We start from the raw sequence: 19,827 nt of genomic DNA, 5'->3' as shown, positions 1-19,827 counted from the left end.
TTTTAGAGTCTGTTATGGTAGAGGTAGGAAGATACTGTGAGTGATACAGAAAATTGCATTAGGTGGCATCTGGTGTGTTTAGAAAAAGATTCATTTTACACTTTCCAGTGAGAGTAATATTATTTCTCAAAGTATGGGAAGAACTTATTCGAAGTTAATCTTAAAAGTTACTTTTTTTCATCTCACTTAATGGTGAACATACTCAAGTTTATCAAGCACATTGCATAAATTTATGTTGTGAAGCATTGTATTTAGGTATATCAAAATGGAAAAATTGGATAAAAGTCATTTCCTAAATGGTTCCAATTATTATTTAATTTGAATTATTGTTAATGTATTTGGAATACTTTTCTTCTGAAATAGTTTGCTGATAATAGCCTTAAAAATGTTTGCATTAGGGGCACCTGGGTGGCTCAGTCGGTTAAGCATCTAACTCTTGATCTCAGGTCTTGATCTCAGGGTCATGAGTTCAAGCCCCATGTTAGGCCCCACACTGGGTATGGAGACTCATATATATATATGTGTGTATATATATATATATATACACACACACATATATATATGTATATGTATATATACATATATACATATGTATATGTATATATATATACACACACACACATATATATATATATATATGTTTTCTTTTCTTTTTTTTATGATTTTATTTATTCATTAGAGGCACAGAGAGAGGAGTAGAGACCTAGGCAGAAGGAGAAAGGGAGAAGCAGGCTCCCCATGGGAAGCCTGATGTGGGACTCTATCCCAGGATCCTGGGATCACACACTGAGCTGAAGGCAGATGCTGAACCACTGAGCCACCCAGACATCCCTGTTTTCATTACTCCTTACTAGCTTGGGTTAATCTTAGGAAATGCCAGCATTTCTTAGATTCGATTTTACTGACAAAGGTAGAATTAATCATGCATGTATCACAAACATGAAGAAATAGGCTATGAAATGTAATTTTTCTTTTAGATTTAGCTTTAGTTATATCAAGAGACAGTTGCTTCAAGTAAAAACATCTGTAGGTGATATTTAAATCCCTTTGTCCTTAGTTTTTTTTTTTACTTTTTATATCACAAGATTTTCCTTAAGATCATGTTTTGAAGAGATGGGAAGATAAAGTCTTGTATGTATTTTCTTAGTTACATCTGTTTCTTTCTGATTACAAAACACAGGAAATATTTGTCAAACACTCAAAGGCAGAGAAATAAAAGTACTTGAGCTGTGAAAAATATAGAAGAAAATGGAATAAGGAAGGCGAGCCATCTAGAGTCTTAAAGGAGAGGACAAAGCTGGATATAAGTGATGTTTTAGAAAGTGGCTTTCAGTTTGGAGTACACTGTCATCATTTTCAAGACATTTTGCAATTTAAAAAGATACTGGATAATTTTGTGGGTTGTAGAGAAGTATCATTGGTTTCAGGTTAAAAATAGTCCCAGTAACATAACACCTCACTGGAGGTGATATCTGGCAACCTGTATCAGAGCCAACAATTCAACAGAAGAGCGGGCAAGATGAAAGTTTGGAGAGCTGTGATAATATTGGCATGCTTCTTACAATGTAGAATCCTTTAGGCCCTCACTTAGAGCATCTTCTTATTTTAGAAGTAATTCCAGTGTGCTCAGGGCATATTAGAAACATCCTATGTAGAAGATATAGAGAGTATTATCAGCTTCTGCAAAAGATGTGTTTGGGGGATGTCGTTAGACATAAGTGATAGTTCATATCCTAATGGGAAAGGGAAGAGACAAACACCTAAATTGCAAGCCTACGTCAAGTGGTAAAATGGCCTGGGACCAGTTTATATAGTAACACTCAGTTTTCAGAGTATTCAACCCACATTTACTGAGAACCTAGTCCCTGCCTTTGTAAAGTTTACTGTATTGCCTATTTTCAGAGATTATTTGGGGTTCCTCATAGTCACATCCTCAGAACTGTTCTTAAGCCAACCTGGGCTTTTCATTGCATCCTTCTTGCTCTCTGAAGACCACGTAGGGATCCAGTCTGCATCCTTCCTTTCTGAAGTACACCACACAATTATATTTTGGGAGTTCTTTCCTAGAGATAGGCTGTGGAGTGGGCTAGCTTAAACTTTTTCCTGCAGATGATAAACAGATCCTTTTTAAGAGTTTGATTGCTAAAGATTATGGGGAAGGAGATGAGATAACCAAAATAACAAACATGGGAGGGATTACAAAGAGAATTGCTCCTAACTTGTAACTATCTTGCTAGATAGTGCTTGACATATACAATAGTAGATGTGGCAGCATGGTGTAATGGGAATCATTTGACCTTTCTACTGGATGACTTTCGGCAAATTGCATCACCTCTTGTGACACCAGTTTGTTCATCTGTAAAGTGGGAGATTTTAATTAGGTGACCTATCTACCAGTTCTAAAGTTTACCATTGTGTTTGTGTAAGTATGACCCTGGGTCCTTGAAAAGGCTAAATTCTGTATAGTCCTTTTAAGGAGTCAGGTCAATGTTTAATATACTTAAGAAATGTGTGTATCAAAATGGCTCATTAAAGGTTTTCTTGCAAGCAGCTGCTTTCATCAGGAAGGTCATGTAGGTAGTAGGCTTTCATTCTTTGATGTTGGTTGAGAATCATAATATCAGCCTTGGCTGGCAGCTCATTGACTATAAAGCTTATGATATTGGTAGTATAGCTTCACTTCTCTAAATATTGGGGAATAGTAGTGCTGCAGGAGGTTTTGTGAAAAGGTATTTATTTACCAAATACCCCTTTGTACCAGACTCTGTGCCGAGTGATTTCCCACATATGTATCTTATTTACTCTTCTCCCAGGATACCTGTTTATATATCAACATGACAGGATGTCCATATTAACTCTGTCTGTATTTCCAAACATACATGCACCTATGGTCCAGAGCTGAGTTGTGATATTTTTTTTTTTGTGGTAATTGTAAGATGCCACCTATTCGTGGGTCATGAAATCAATTCCAGCATTAAAAAAAGAGGTAGAGTAGAATGTATCAGAATATATTGCATGTAGTAAGGATGAATGTAGTTTTGTAAAACAAATATTTCATATGTATATAATAGATCACTGTGTAAAATACATATATATGCATATACATTTTTTGGGTGTTGCCAGGGGCAAAAAGTCTTAAAGTTTAGAGAATAATAGAATAACAATGAATAGTCATGAAAATGTTATTTCAAAAGTCCTTTATTAGTTTCACAAATGCCATACCATCCATATATTTTATTTAGTTTGACATGTATGTATCTCATTTGAGCAGTATAGCGATAATGTAGTGATTGATGATGTGCTTCTGACATGAGACAGATTGGGTTTGAATCAGCTGTGTCTCTTGTGCCACCTTACACATGTCCCTTAATGACTAAGTTTCAATTTTCTCATCTCTACATGAGAATAAACCTCACAGAGCTGTGTTGAGAATTCAATGAAATAATTCCTGTAAAATGCTTAGTAAGTTCTCAGAAAATGTAATTGATTTAAATGGCCCATAATGCCATTCCCAGGTGCTTTTATCATCACTGTTACCACCTGAATGCTTCCTGGGAAGGGCTTTCCATGGAAAGCAACAGAAAGATTCAGGTATCTGAATCATTTTTCTCCTCTTCCCATTGGCTTGTTGGCAGGAAAGACCTTCGTCTATTATCACTATTTCTAACAGATTTCTTATCATGTGGGTTTACAGGTTTTCTATCTTTTTTCTTTTATTCTCTTCCATTCATCAGCTTGAATTATTTGTCATATTGTTTTGTTTAAAGGTTTTGAACAGATTTATCCTATTTGGGGCATAGTACGAAACTCTCCTTTGTCAGCTTAAGAGTGCTGAAGAACTAAAGAAAGCCTACGGATTTTCGTGTTCCAAAAAATGCTTTGCAATTCTTCAGGTATTTATTGATGGAAAACTATGTCTTTTCTGCTCTCAGTACCTAGGAAAGTAAAGGGAGTTACCTAACTCTGGAGAAGACTCTGGGAGAGGCTTACCCATCCTTGTAAATCCTAAGTTTGAACCAATCCCTCAGAGAGAGCGACATCTGTTACCAGAGTTCCCTCTGCAGCATCATTTTCATCTCCCATGCGTCATGTCATTTTCTTATTTTCTGTAGTGTTCTCCTGATGTTTTGGATAACTCAAGCCACGGCAATTAAAATCAAATATGGCTGCTCACCATCACATTCTCATGTTTAACATAAAATCGCAATGCACAGAAATAATTATAATTCCATATTATTGACCTGTTACTCATGCTAAATCACCTGCTGTTCAGTTTTAATGCAGAATTTTTAAAATTGAAATGCTATGTTGTATCTGATATGTATATAAATTTTTTTTTTTAAGATTTTATTTATTTATTCATGAGAGACACAGAGAGAGGCAGAGACACAGGCAGAGGGAGAAGCAGGCTCCATGCAGGCAGCCTGACGTGGGACTAGATCCTGGGTCTCCAGGATCATGCCCTGGGCTGATGGTGGCGCTAAACCACTGAGCCACCGGGGCTGCCCTATAAATGGTTTTAAATATAAAATAAACTGAAAGTCACCATCAGTTTATATTAACATATGTATTAAAAAACGTATCTATATGCTAGCGAGATTGGGAACATTTTGGGGATATTTAGTTGTAGCCAGCAAAATAGGGATACTTTCAAAGTTCGATTTATTGTCTTCTTTGCTAATAATTATTATAGGACAGTGTAAAAAAGATGATAATTTATCACAGTGATTTTTCTAAAGCATGATTATAAGAGCCATCATGTTATCATATTGAGGCTATTTAAAAAAATAGTTTGCAAATAAGAGACAAGGGGCAAACAACATAACAAAAGCCGAGAGAGAGCGGGAGAGAATGAGACTGACCAGGTACATCTTGGCCACTGTGGTGCTTAGTTTAAGTATTTCATCTTTATTGGATTTTACGAAGAGTTTAAGTAACACTACTTGACTGATTTGGTTTATATCACATTTAGAGTAGTATTAACATCTACTTTTTTTCTGAGTAGTATTCTAACATATCTTTTTTGTCCAGCCTAGTGTTCACATTGAGTTACAATGGCTATTAGATAATGACGTTTTAATCATTTTATATTGCTTTGAAATGTTTTGGATCATATAACTGTCATTAATTATTAGTACATTATTAGTACATTTGTAAAACTACTTTTCTATATATGAGTTTAAAATAATTATTATAGAAACATTTACACAAGCTAAAGTATAAAGAGGTAAGATTTTACATACAGATAAAAGGCATATTAGGGGGACGCCTGGGTGGCACATGTATCCACTCCCGGATCAAGTCCCACATCGGGCTCCCTGCATGCATAGAGCCTGCTTCTCTCTCTGCCTGTGTCTCTGCCTCTCTCTCTCTGTGTCTCTCATGAATAAATAAACAAAATCTTTAAAAAAAGGCATATTAGGAAGATGCTGAGTTATGAGTTCTTTTTCAAATAATTTTTGAGTATAGTTGATGCAGTTACATTAGTTTCAGATGTACAACTTAGTGACTTGACAAGTTTATACATTATGTTCACCACAAGTGGTTACCTTTTGTCCCATTACATTGCTATTAGGATATCATTGTATTCATTATGCTCTGCCTTTCATTCCCATGACATAACTGACTTGTGAGTTCTAATCCTTATTTTTCTATGAACTGTGTTACTTTGGTATGAGCTATCTAAGCCAAACAGATGACAGAGATTTATTTTAAGTACCTACATTACACTGGTAAACAAATATATGAGAAATATTTGCTATATGTGAGTACTATTCTTAGCTCTTGAAATGCAAAATCTCATCTGATTCTCACAGTAACCCTGTTTGTGGTAGATACAGTTATCTCCATTTTACAAATATATAACCTAAGGCAAATTAAGTTTGACCTAGGTCAACTTAAGTTGTTCTAGCTAAGACCAGAGTTGTTCTAGCTAAAACTGAGTTATTAGAATGAGCTTGTGGGATTCTTCCAAGTGAAAAAAATGCCTTTATACTATCAATATTATATTAATGTGCCCTAGCTTTGTAGTTGGCAGTTGCTTTATTTTTGGGAATCACCATTGTTGACATTAAAATCCTGTTGCCAACAAATTCTTACAGTGTAAACTCATCACTTACAGCATCAAGATATTTGTGTTAGCTTGCAGACCTTTTGATGAAGGTAAACTGCATGACCTGGTTCTGTTTAGCCCTTAAAACAAAACAAAAAAAAAATAAATAAATCACAGCCACTAAAGTAGTGATAAGAAATGGGATCAGAGAATACAGTCATATTTCATGTGATAATCTGTTTTCCCTAGGAATTATTCATTGATTTCAAGATACATAGTTTCCCACTGAAATAAAATCATTGTTAAAAGTTACATATAGGCTGCTTGTACAGGTGCTGGAGTTTGCCATTTTGTCTTTTTTTTTTTTTAATTTTCTTCACTTGCAAATTTTCAGGATTATTGGACTCATTGTCTTGTTTATGAAGCTTGTCTTATTTTGGTGGACCCTTCTTTTGGTTCCTAGGATTTTCAGTATTTGTCAGCACTTAACAATGGATGCATCTTAATTGACAGAATGAATATGGTAATCTTTTTCCTTGGAGGGCTGTATTATTAACATAATAATAACACTGTTATGTATATACTTCCAGAAGTTTTCTCAATTTTTTTAAAAGATTTTATTTCTTTATTCGTGAGAGACACACAGAGAGAGAGAGAGGCAGAGACACAGGCAGAGGGAGAAGCAGGCTCCATGGAAGGAGCCCAACATGGGACTTGATCCCTGGACTCCAGGATCATGCTTTGGGCCGAAGGCAGGTGCTAAACTGCTGAGGCACCCAGAGATCTCCAGTTTTCTCACTTTGTGTGTATAAATATATGTCTACTTTTCTGTGTTTATAAAAGTGTATCATGGATACTGTTTTAAAACCTATTTTTCACCTCACAGTATGTCATGAACATCATTCCGCGTCAATTATTCTTCCTAGTGTCCTTTTTTAAAAGTTTTTATTTGGAGATAATTGTAAACTTATTTTTTTTTGAAGATTTTATTTATTTATTCATGAGAGACACAGAGAAAGAGGGAGAGAGGAAGAGACACAGGCAGAGGGAGAAGCAAGCCCCATGCAGGGAGCCTGATGTGGGACTTGATCCTGGGACTCCAGGACCACATCCTGGGCCAAACATAGGCGCTAAACCGCTGAGCCACCTAGGGATCCCCTAATTGTAGACTTATTACACACAGTTGTAGAAAATAATATGGGAAGATCCTGTATACACTTCACCCAGTTTCCCCAATGGCAAGTTACTTATCTTGGAAGGGAAAGCTTTCTATACATATCTCTAAAGGCAGTTAACAAAAGTAACACAAGTATATGTAAAACTGGTGAAATCTGAATGGAGTCACTGGGTAAGGTCAATTTCCTGGTTATGCCAGAGTAATCTAAGACGTTAATATTTACTCTTAGTTTTTCAATATTTTATTTTTTACATTTAAATTTTAATTCACTTGATTGGGGCACCTGGGTGGCTCAGGTCATGATCCCAGGGTTCTGGGATCGACCCCACGTCAGGCTCTCTCTCAAATAAATGAATAAAATCTTTAAGAACTTTTTTTAATTCACTTGAAATTTACTTTGTTGTAATGTATGAGGGCTTTTATCCATCTAAATCATCAGCCAGTTATTCTAACACCATTGATCTAATAATCTATTCTTCATTGAGTTGAATTTAATTTTTCTTTACCATATGATCAAGTTTTGGACTTTCTGACGAAAATTTGAGTGTCTCTTTCAGTGTAGTCTCTTTCAAAGTGGGAACTATAAAGTAGGAATAGATCAGGTCATCTGATCTAGGGAGAAATAATAAGTATTCCTCTTCGAAATCTCAAAAAACAAACGGTAATATTTGAGCATATAAAAATTGTAGCATCTGCTCTGAAAAATAGAAAACCAAAAGAAAAAGAAAAACAGTATTTGCAACTCATAACAGGACTAATTACAGAAAATGAGTATCTTTAAATTTATGTGAAAAAGAGCAAGGGTCTTTAGACAAATGGGCAGAGAATGTAAAAAGAAAATAGAAATAGTTAACAAATTGCTGGGAAAATATTTTTTCTTAATAAGTTGAATGCAATATAACCTAGTAATTAAAAACATTAAAAGAGTAATAACTGATTTGTTGATCAAGTTGTATCCAATTAATATATAAAAACATTAAAAGAGTAATAACTGATTTGATGAAGTTGTATCCAATTAATATATTTTAAATTGAGACAGTGTTTGGGCAAAGTAATTTGATTTTGTACTAAGAATTGTAAATATGTTTATTCTCTTGGACTCTGTAACTTCAGATCTCAAAATTTATTTTGATAAAATCATTTAGTAGAGTTAAAAGTTACAAGAATGACATCTATTTTAAAGCTGCTTATAGTTAAATTTGAAAATAATATTATATATTAAAACACTCTGAAAGGTCACAGGATGCTAATTAACTGGTACAGTGTGGCCTGTGATCTGGTCCACAGCTTTCATTTTCATTATAAAATAACATACTTGCAAATGAAATTTGTGTGTGTATATTTATTTCAGTGAATAATAGTAAAGTGAGTGGTGTGTATATATGACCCAGTTAAAGAAAAAGAGTATTACCAGAACTTTAGAACTTCCCTTTGTGCATCACTATCATCTGTTTTCCTTTCTTATAGATGTAACCATTATGGTAAGTTGTATTGTTTGTATTTTTTAAAGTGTTTTAATTATGTGTGTATGCATCTCTAAAAAATATATATTGTTTTACCCTTGTCTAACTTTTGGAATTCGATAGTATGTATTCTTTTTGTGACTTGCTTTTGTTGTAGTGTTATGCTTGTGAGACTGATCTCTACAGATGTAAACCTCCCCTCTCCACACACTCACATGTATACACACACATACACACACACACACAATTGTGTTACATACTAGGTTTGCATATCTTCAGCTTCAGTAGGTTATGCCTATTTACCAAAGTAATTGTATTTATTTGCCCTTTGCTTTACAGCTTTTGAAGTCTTTACCCCCCACCCCAGGAAATTTGTAATGTCATAAGTACATTCATGACTAGATAAAGTCATCTGTACATTCCATTCTGCAACTTTTTCAGTCAATAAGCCTCACTTTTCTATCCATTCCAGGTCATTTTAATCTCCAGTTTACAGATCATATTTAACTTTCTACAAACACCTACCCCAAAATACTCTTTATAGCTGATATGTACACACTTGTATCCAATTCAGTATTATGCACTACTGGTTGTTAATGTCCTGTAAGTCTGTTTTATCCTAGCTTAGTTTTTTTTTTTTTTTCAAATGATGACTGAAATATTGAGAAGACTGGACCAGTGATCCTACAGATTGTTCTACCTCTTGGATTTGGCTGCTTTCTTCCTTGTGGTATCAGTTACTTTATTACTCTGACCTATCTTTCTCATGTAAACTAAGAGTTATATCTAAAAGCTTGATGGATTCAAGGTTAAAATTTTTGTCTAGAATTTATCTTTAGTGATTGGATGCCATGTTGGATTATGCCAGAGCATACATCATATCTGGTTGATAGACCATGAGTGTTGCTAAGATTAACCCTGGATTAGAATGATGACAATCTGATCCTTCCGTTGTATGGATATAGAATAATCTGTGTATTGTAATTTGGCAGTGTATACTCACTTTGATACCAACTATTCACATAATAGTTCTAACATCAGTAGGTACTTCTTGTATAATAAGTATTTTCATTGGGACTTGCAAATTTTTTTTCTTTGATTCTTCTTTGATTCCTTCTACACTTAGTAGCTGACACTGTGTGCCAATTTATTAATTCACAAAAGGGAACATACCTTTCTAGCATTATTCGTGTCTACTAGTTAAAGTACTCATTTCTGAGAATCAAGTAATTCGGGAAATGGAATTACATTGTAAGATTGCTTGATGGGGATGGATAAGGAGATTTAGATGTCATGAAAGAATATAGTACTTAAGAGCACAGACTTGAGCCAGAGTTCCAATATTAACTCACTATTTACTCAGTATATGACTTTGGAAAAATTACTTAACCCCTCTGTGTTTCAGTTTCTACCTTATGGATACATGTGGACAAAGACTGGAAAGTCAGAGCAAAATGAAAATTGTTAGGGGTCAGTTTATGTATGATTAAAATATTTTCTTTAGCATTGTACCATATTTACAGTGTAAGAGAAAATGAAAAGTAGTTTTATGTTGCATTTTAGGCATTTTTATTACTGTTATTTTTTTAAATCAAAAATATGTTAAGGGTTTTTAAAAACTTCTTTTAGAGGGAGAGAGTGTGAGGTGTTAGGGTGGGGTGAAGGAGGGAGGGAGGGAAGAAGAGGAGGGAAGAAGAGGGAGAGGGGGAAGAGGGAGGGGGAAGAGAGAAAGAGTGAGAGTGAGAGAGAGAGAATTCTCCAGCAAAGTTTTCTTAAATTTTAAATCCAATATAGTTAACATACAGGGTTATATTAGTTTCAGGTGTACAATATAGTGATTCAGCAATTCCATTTTATCACCCAGTGCTCAAAACTGCAAGTGCACTCTTTAATCTCCATCACATGTTTAACCCATCCCCCACCTACCTCTCCTCTGGAAAACATCCATTTGTTCTCTGTAGTTAAAGTGTCTGTTTCTTGGTTTGTCTTTTATTTTCTCTTTGCTCATTTTTTCTTAAATTCCACAAATGAGTGAAATCATGGTTTCCCTTTCTCAATATCCTTGCCAATACCTGTTGTTCCTTGTCTTGTTGATTTTAGCCATTTTGACTGGTATGAGGTTAATACCACATTGTACTTTTTGTACTTTTGATTTGCATTTCCCTGATAATGAGTGATGGTGAGCATCTTTTCATGTATCTGTTGGCCATCCTGTATCTTTGTAGAAATATCTGTTTATGTCTTCTGCCCATTTTCTAATTAGATTATTTGGTTCTTTTGGGTGTTGAGTTTTATAAGTTCTTTATGTATTTTGGATACTAACTCTTACTGGATGTGTCATTTGCAAATATCTTCTCCCATTCCATAGGTTGCCTTTTAGTTTTGTTGATCGTTTCCTTCACTGTACAGAAGCTTTTTATTTTGATGTACTATCAATAGTTTATTTTTGCCTTGATTCCCCTTGCCACAGGACCTATAGAAAAAAACTTGCTACAGCTGATGTCAAAGAAGTTATTGCCTGTGGTCTCCTAGGATTTTTATGGTTTCAGGTCTCACATTTAAGTTTTTCATCCATCTTGAATTTACTTGTGTGTATGTATCGTGACAAAAGTGGTCCAGTTTCATTCTTTTCCATGTTGCTGTCCAGTTTAACCAACACCATTTGTTGAAGAGATGGTCTTTTACCTTTGGGTATTCTTTCCTGCTTTGTCAAAGATTAGTTGACCACATATAAAGGTGTAGGTGTATTTCTGTGTTTTCTGTTGTGTTCCATTGATCTATGTGTCTATTTTTTGTGCCAGTACCATGTTGTTTGACTACTATAGCTTTGTAATAGAACTTGAAGTCCAGAATTGTGATGCCTCCAGTGTTGTTTTTCTTTTTAAGGTTGCTTTGGCTATTTGGGGTTTTGTATAGTTCGATACAAATTTTAGGATTGTTCTAGCTCTGAAAAATGTTGGTGGTATTTTGTTTTAAGATTTTATTTATTTATTTGAGAGAGAGAGAGAGTGAGAGAGCACAGGCAGGAGCAAGGGGCAGAGGGGGGAGAAACAGACTCCCTGATGAGCAGGGAGCCCATGCAGGGCTTGATCCCAGGGCATTGGGATCATGACCTGAGCCAAAGGCAGAAGCTCAACCAGCTGAGCCACCCAGGTGCCCCGCTGGTGGTATTTTGATAGAAATTGCATTAAATGTGAAGATTGCTTTGGATAGTATAGATGTTTAATAGTATTTGTTCTTCCAGTCCATGCACATGGAATGTCTTTTCTTTGTGTCGTCTTGAATTTCTTCCATCAGTGTCTTACGGTTTTCAGAGAATAGGTCTTTAACCTTTTGGGTTAAGTTTATTTCTGAAGATATCTTTTTGATTTTTGATGCAATTGTAAATGGAATTGTTTTCTTAATTTCTCTTCATTATATGTATAGGTATGTATAGAATACATATGTTCTATACATATGTATGGAATACATGTATGTATAGAAGTGTAGCAGATTTCTATACATTGAATTTATATTCTGACTTTACAGAATTTATTTATCAGTTCTAGCAGATTTTTGGTGGAATCCTGAGGGTCTTATATATACGGTATCATATCATCTGCAAATAGAGTTTTACTTCTTTCTTACCCATTTGGATACCTTTTTATTTCTTTTTGTTGTCTGAGTGGTGTTGCTAGGACTTGCAGTTCTGTGTTGAATGCAAGTGGTCAGAGTGGATATCCTTGTTTTTTCCTAAGGGAAAAGCTTTCAGTTTTTCCCCAATAAGGCTGATGTTAGCTGTGAGTTTTTCATATATGACCTTTACTATGTTGAGATATGTTACCTCTAGACCTACTTTGTTGAGGGTTTTTTTTTATCATGAATGAATATTGTACTTTGTCAAATGCTTTTTCTGCATCTGTTGACATAATACAGTTTTTATTTCTCTTATTGATGTGATGTATCAAGTTTATTTGATGTGATGTATCAAGTTTATTTGCAGATGTTGAATCACACTGGCACCCCAGGAATAAATTTCACTTGATCTTTGATTAATAATTTTTTAATCTACTGTTGGATTTGGTTTAGTAATATGTTGAAGATTTTTGCATATATGTTTATCAGAGATACTGGCCTGTATTTTTCTTTTTAAAACATCACTCCATAATTTGTGTCTTTATTTGGTGTTGGTATCAGGGTAACGTTGGCCTTGTAGAATGAATTTGGAAGTTTTCCTTCCTTTTCTATATTTTGGAATAGTTTAAAAAGAATAGATACTAACTCTTCTTTACATGTTTAGTAGGACTTGCTTGTGAAGCCATCTGGTCCTGTACTTTGGATTAGGAGTTTTTTGATTACTGACTCAGTTTCTTTCCTGGTTATTGGTTTATTCAAATTTTCTATTTCTTCCTGTTTCAGTATTGGTAGTTTATATATTTCTAGAAGTTTTATCTATTTCTTCCACAATGTCTAATTTGTTGACATAGTTTTTCATAGTTTTTCTTATAACTGTTTGTATTTCTGTGATATTGTTATTTCTTCTCATTTGTGATTTTATTTGAATCCTTTCTCTTTTTTTCTTAATAAATCTGGCTAGAGGTTTATCAATTTTATTGATTTTCTTTTTCAAAGAACCATCTCTTGGTTTCATTGATCTGTTCCATTTTTTTTAGTTTATCATTTATTTCTACTCTAATCTTTATTATTTCTCTACTCCTGCTGGTTTAGGTTTTGTTTGTTCATTTTCTAGCTGTTTTAGGTGTAAGGCTAAGTTGTTCATAGGAGATTTCTCCAGCTTCTCTGGGTGGGCCTTTACTGCTATAAACTTTCCTCTTAGAACCACTTTTATTGCATCCTAAAAGTTTTGGGCTGTTGTGTTTTAATATTCATTCATTTCCATGTACTTTATTTCTTTTTTAATTTCCTGGTTGACCCATTCATTTGTTTAATAGCATGTTGATTATCCTCATGATTTTTTTCCTGTAGTTTTCTTCCAGTTTCATAGAATGGCCAGGAAAGATGCATGGTATGACTTTGATCTTGAATTTTGTTGAGGCTTGTTTTATGGGCTAATGTGTGATCTATTCTGGAGAATGTTCCATGTGCACTTGAAATGAATGTGAATTCTGTTTTAAGATGACTATTCTAAATATATCTGTTAAGTCCATCTGGTCCAGAGGGAAATGGCATCTGCCAGTTCCTTTGTTTCTGGAGGGTTCCCTCTGTGAATACTGCCTCTACAGGACATGCCCTGAAATGAACAAATAACCTCCTGACTTGTGCGCCCCAGGTGATCTTCAAATTGCTCTTTCCATGCTGTTGTCCTTGTGCCCTTTGCCCTGCCTTCTCTCCAGGAGCAGCCCTGATGTAATTCTTAATACAATAAAATTGTAATTTTCATTAGATAAAAATTTATCCTTCAACTGTTTTAATAAATACAATATAATTACTTTTCAGTAATTAATAAACTGGATAAAATAATAAACAGGATAAAATAATTTTTAATGTTTTCTAAATTATGTATTGTCAATTTTCTCTTAAATATGTGATGACACTACATTTAAAAGTTAAAGTGTTTCTATTTTATGGACTATTGTATGGTTTGAAAGAAGAAATTCAGAAGTCCTCTCAAATGTAGTTTATAAGGCTCATGGTTTGTTTTTAATCTACTTTTTTAAGAAGTGAGTTTCATGATAAGATTTTATTTTATTTATTTTTATTTTTTTATTTTTATTTTTATTTTTAATAAATTAATTTTTTATTGGTGTTCAATTTGCCAACATACAAAGTAACACCCAGTGCTCATCCCGTCAACTCTCCCCCTCAGTGCCCGCCACCCATTCACCCCCACCCCCCGCCCTCCTCCCCTTCCACCACCCCCAGTTCATTTCCCAGAGTTAGGAGTCTTTATGTTCTGTCTCCCTTTCTGATATTTCCCACACATCTCTTCCCCCTTCCCTTATATTCCCTTTCACTATTATTTATATTCCCCAAATGAATGAGAACATACACTGTTTGTCCTTCTCCAATTGACTTACTTCACTCAGCATAATACCCTCCAGTTCCATCCACGTTGAAGCAAATGGTGGGTATTTGTCGTTTCTAATGGCTGAGTAATATTCCATTGTATACATAAACCACATCTTCTTTATCCATTCATCTTTTGATGGACACCGAGGCTCCTTCCACAGTTTGGCTATTGTGGACATTGCTGCTAGAAACATCATGATAAGATTTTAAATAAGTTTGCTTCGCTGCTAGAAACATCATGATAAGATTTTAAATAAGTTTGCTTCATGATTCCAAGATTGCTCATTCTTGGAATGAGTACACAGTCTCATCTGTTTTAGACTCAGCTTTATAGGTAACACAGTAAATTTCACTTTTCTTCTGTGGCACAGAAATAACATATGTGCTGAACAAAGAAACTTATTTTTTCATCGCAGGTTAAATATCATTATTATGTTAGAAGGGAACTCACCTGGGATATTCTTTGCTATGAAAAGATATTTTATTTTTAAAAATTTTATTTATTTATTCATGAGAGACACAGAGAGAGAGAGGCAGAGACACAAAGCAGAGGGAGAAGCAGGCTCCATGCAGGGAGACTGACGTGGGACTTGATCCCAGGTCTCCAGGATCACGCCCTGGGCTGAAGGCGGCACTAAACCGCTGAGCCACCTGGGCTGCCCTGAAAAGATCATTTTAGTCATTGAAATTGGTAAAACAAAAATATCAGTGTTAACAGTAAAAATTAATTGTAGTGGAATCTGCTTATTTTACTTCCTGGTATGGAATAAGTTTTCAGCAAATATTTGTATTATTTAGTAAAACTTTCATTAAGACAATTTGAGTTTATACATTTTTCTTCATGTAGGTAAAAACAGAATACTAAATCTCTCCTTTCTAAGAGATTATTTATTTGGTAGTCCCCAGCTTTCATTAGCTGTCCAAAGTTGGTATTAAATTTTATTTTCAAAACTATTTAATTTGGAGACTTTCAAACATAAAAAGGAGACTAAAATAAGCCCCATGTACTAATCTCCCAGTTTCAATAATTGTCAATTTATGGGTCATCTTGTTTTCTCTGTACCCTCTGTCTTCTCATTTCACTGTCCAACCCTAAATTATTTTTAAGTAAATTCAAGATATCATGTTCTGTGTTTGAATATTTCAATATCTTAAAGTTAAGGCCTCTTTTTAAAACATAATTCCATGCCTTTATGCCTTGTTTGCATCTTCAGTTTTTCCTAAGGTATTTATCCATTGTGTTTCTTTACTCTAGGGCTCCTTCTAGTTTAATTTTTATTTCTGAAATGATTTTTTTCTTTAATTTCCTCTTGAGTCATTTTTCACTCTTTTCAAATGTTACTATTCTCTTAATCACACTTCTGAGTTTTTCTAATTTTATGTTAATCTTTCAATGCTTCTATCATTTTCTTATATTTCCTTCTTTTATTTATTTATTTTTTTAGCTTCTATTACCATAGTTAGGTTATAGTTTTTATCTAATTTGTGAGCATGTCTTTCTGGCATGCATTTATTTCATTGTCTCTTGGGATATTATTTCACTCCTTATTCTGTATTTAACTGTACACTAAATAGGATTTAACCAAGATGTTTTTGTGTCACTCACTTTTATGTGAAAATTTTCTTCTTTTTTTTTAATGTGAAATTTTTCTATGTGCTTTTAATGGGGAGTGTGGATCAGGATAGTTTTTCTAGTATCACTGTTCTAGATCTTTCTTTTTTGTTGTTTTCACAAAGTAATAAAAAAATGTAGCTTGAAATCTGTTGGCTGTGTTACACTCTCCCAGTTTTGTATGGAGCTTCTCTTTCCGTTGCCCCTATTTTTCCTGTTCTGACTTTGGATTAGATTCCTAAGTTACGCCTCAGTTCAGGGATTTATCTAGAGGGATTTATCATTGGTTTCCTAAGTTTATAGGGCCCAACTCTACCTCCCACCCTGCTCCCCCCACCACTCTAGCACATCCAGAGATTTCTTCACACTCATCCATAAGTTGGGGCCTACAAAATTCCTCCCAATTTCAGCTACTGTTCTCAAATGGCCTGCTAAGTTTCCAGTGAATGCCTAATAACAATTTTGGGGTTCTTTGGCTTTCAGGCCTGTCACAAATTTTTGTCTTGCCTTTATTTTCTTAGTGGACACTTTCTGATAACAAGTGGATCTTACAGCTATTGATGATTTGTAATGATCCACTTGTATTTTGGAGTTCATCATATTTTGTCACCTAGTTTTATTATAGACGTTGCCCCTAGGTGTTTGGTTTTGGTATTTTGGTTACACTGTGTTTATGGGAATCTTGGTGGTGGTGGTGGGGGGGGGATTCAACAACTTTGCTGCTAATGTCATCTTCCCAGAACTGTTTTTATTTTTTTAAGTTCAGGAAGAGAGGCCAAATTGTTGATCTACCATTAACATTCACCTTTGAGAACTTGTCACAAACCTTATGGGTCATTTATTTCAAGCCCTTCATTTTATCTATAAGGAAATCTACAAGGAAGCCGAATTGCAAAGAGGTTAAGTGACTTTCCAGTTATTTAGTATAAATCTGAAAACAATCCAGTTTTTTGGATGCTTATTAATTCAGCAACCTGAATATTAGAACAGTGTTCTTTTTATTTAACACTCAAAGCTCAGACTATATTGAGTTTTAAAATGTTAACATAAATTTTGTAAGTTAATATGGGTAATATACATTGTAAAGTTCTAAAAATTACATAGATATTAACTTTTTTCCCATGAGGAAGAAATTCATAGATACTCTATTATTAGTACACTTATTAATATGTTCAGTATTTTTATAAGTCATAGTGAATTAAAATAATTGTCAATTTAAGAACTGTTTTTATCAGTACTTCTTAATAGTTCCTTGGGCTACTTCACTGGCACTTATTTCTCTTTTTCAGGTAACTACTAAAAAGTTAATATAGAAACTTTTAATTAGAATTTAATAGTAATGAACAAAACTACTTGAACCTGGGTTGAAATTCAATTTCTGTCTAATTTTGTGATGTCATTTATTTGAATGGCTGCTTCATGAGTTAAGCATGTGGTTTTACTTTTGCATTGCTCAGTTTAGTACTTCTGTGCCTAATTTTGTTTGTGCTTTTTTACAATGGTACAGAAGGTCTATACAAAGGGTTAAGTAGTATAGAATGTGGCTCTCTAAAAGCTTGTCATGCTCACAAATTTTTCCTTGCCGGTACAGTAGTTCTATATTTTTTCCTAAAAAAAAAAAAAAAAGTTATTCCTTATAAAAAATATAGTAAATTTTCTAGTTATATGTAATTTTTCTCCATTCTGGTCTTCACTAGTTATAAATAACACATAAAATAACTTTCAAGGTAGAAAGCAGAGTTCCCTTTTGAAATGTTCTATAAAATAAAGAGTGATTTATGGTTTCATATGATTTGGGCTGAAAGCACTTTGGCTTTGCCATGTCATCAAAGTTCTGTCAGGGGAATCTATTATTTATTGTTCAATATGCTGGGAGTGGTATAAGTATTTTATGTTTATCTTATGTTAAGTATAGCATCAGGAAAAATCAATTCCAGACACTAATACAGTTTTAAGAATAGATCATAGAGAACTAACCTAAATAGTATAGTTGTAAATGATGAAGTTCAACCTTAAAGATTTGGATTAGAAGGGGATTTTGAAAAATGAATGAATAATGGCTTCATTCCTATAAAATATTGTTTTTTTTTAAGATTTTTATTTATTCTTGAGAGACACAGAGACATAGGCTGAGGGAGAAGCAGGCTCCCTGCAAAGAGTCTGATATGGGACTGGATTCCGGATCCCGGGATCATGCCCTGGGCCAAAGGCAGACGCTCAACAACTGAGCCACCCAGGTGTCCCCCTATAAAGTATTTTATATAAAATTCTTGAAAATACTAATTTCATATCTTTTTGGTCCTGATTTTAGCCTAGCTCCTTCATTTGAGAATGAAACATCTCTGTCTTATCTGGACAGGTTTTGGAAAATTGTAGAAATCTGGGACTATACGTGCTTGTATGTATGATTATGTAACATTCCATAAGCTTCTAATGTATTTTTTCTAGCTGTCAACTTTATACAGAATCTCAGTTGAACAGGACATGAAGTAACAAATCTTAATTTCCCCCATTAAAAACTAATGAAATGCTGATTTAATACCTAGTATTTACTTGTGTGGTTTGATAAAAATGACTTGCCAGGAAAAGTTGTTGGTCTTGAATCAGAGTTAAATATTTTTCCTACAATCTTTTGGCAGGGTTATTCGATACGGCCTCACAAATGAATTTAATAATCATATTTAATAATGTGGAACATTTAAATGGATCCTGTTTGAACTTCTTTAGTGAACATAGAGAAAAAACCTGTAATGTACATATAGAAGAGGCTACTGGACTTCTTTTTAAAAAGCTTTTAAGCTTTTAGATCTTTGAAGATAACTTAAGTAAATAGTAGTAAACTAGTGTGTTTTTCCTTTTCCTCCTCTTCGAATAACTAATCTTATTGGAGGAGTTCGAAGAGAAGGTAACAGAACGGGTATTTGTTGAATGTCAGTGATATGCTAGGAGGCACTGTGTGTTTTATATTATTTTGTACCTGTTCCTCCCCTACATTCCTATGAGATACATTATTATTCCCATATTGTAGTTGAAAACATCATGCTTGTATATTTGTATTCATATATATTTACAATGTGTTTCCAGTGTAATGCTTTGTGATTTGACCCTGATTTAGGTTTTCTGTTTCTGACTTACATCTGGTTTTTCCTTGTGGGAAGCGACTATATAATTCATTGCAAACTTACGCACGTTTTGTATAAATATCTCATAGGACATTGTGTGAATTTGAGTAATGATTCAGAAGCAGTTCAACTTTTTATGGTGCCAAGTATTAAAAAAGGTTTCATTTTTAAGTCAGTCAAGGGTTTAAATGCTATTAAAATCGAGCTTATAAATATGAATTTAAGCAGTTATCTTATTTTGCTAATTTATCGATAAGACCAAGAAGTTTAAATATGTTAACTTCTGCTAAACAGTAATTAAGGAAAAAAAACCCTGAAACTTAAAACTCCAATTTTATACAAGTTCATCCTTCATGCTGTTACTAGAGTTATTTTTTTCTGAAATACTGATT

The 19,827-nt window shown here is 34.0% G+C and overlaps 1 protein-coding gene across 6 annotated transcripts in view; it reads left to right on the top strand.

Moving 5' to 3' along the window:
- The window catches only part of CHM (CHM Rab escort protein), a 248,577-nt gene that overhangs the window by 1,897 nt on the left and 226,853 nt on the right, over positions 1–19,827 (top strand). The window contains exon 2 of one of the 6 annotated variants that reach the window (XM_041741199.1): positions 3,768–3,893. The exons of the other annotated variants lie outside the window; for them this stretch is intronic. Within the exon in view, the coding sequence (XP_041597133.1) occupies positions 3,875–3,893 (19 nt within the window). The 5' untranslated portion in view covers positions 3,768–3,874. The remainder of the gene's footprint in view (positions 1–3,767; positions 3,894–19,827) is intronic. 6 annotated transcript variants of the gene reach the window in all.

Source organism: Vulpes lagopus, chromosome X (genome assembly GCF_018345385.1).
Source record: "Vulpes lagopus strain Blue_001 chromosome X, ASM1834538v1, whole genome shotgun sequence".
NCBI classification, from domain to species: Eukaryota; Metazoa; Chordata; class Mammalia; order Carnivora; family Canidae; genus Vulpes; species Vulpes lagopus.
Note: the sequence above shows the minus strand (reverse complement) of the source record. Positions and strands in the feature narration are given on the sequence as shown.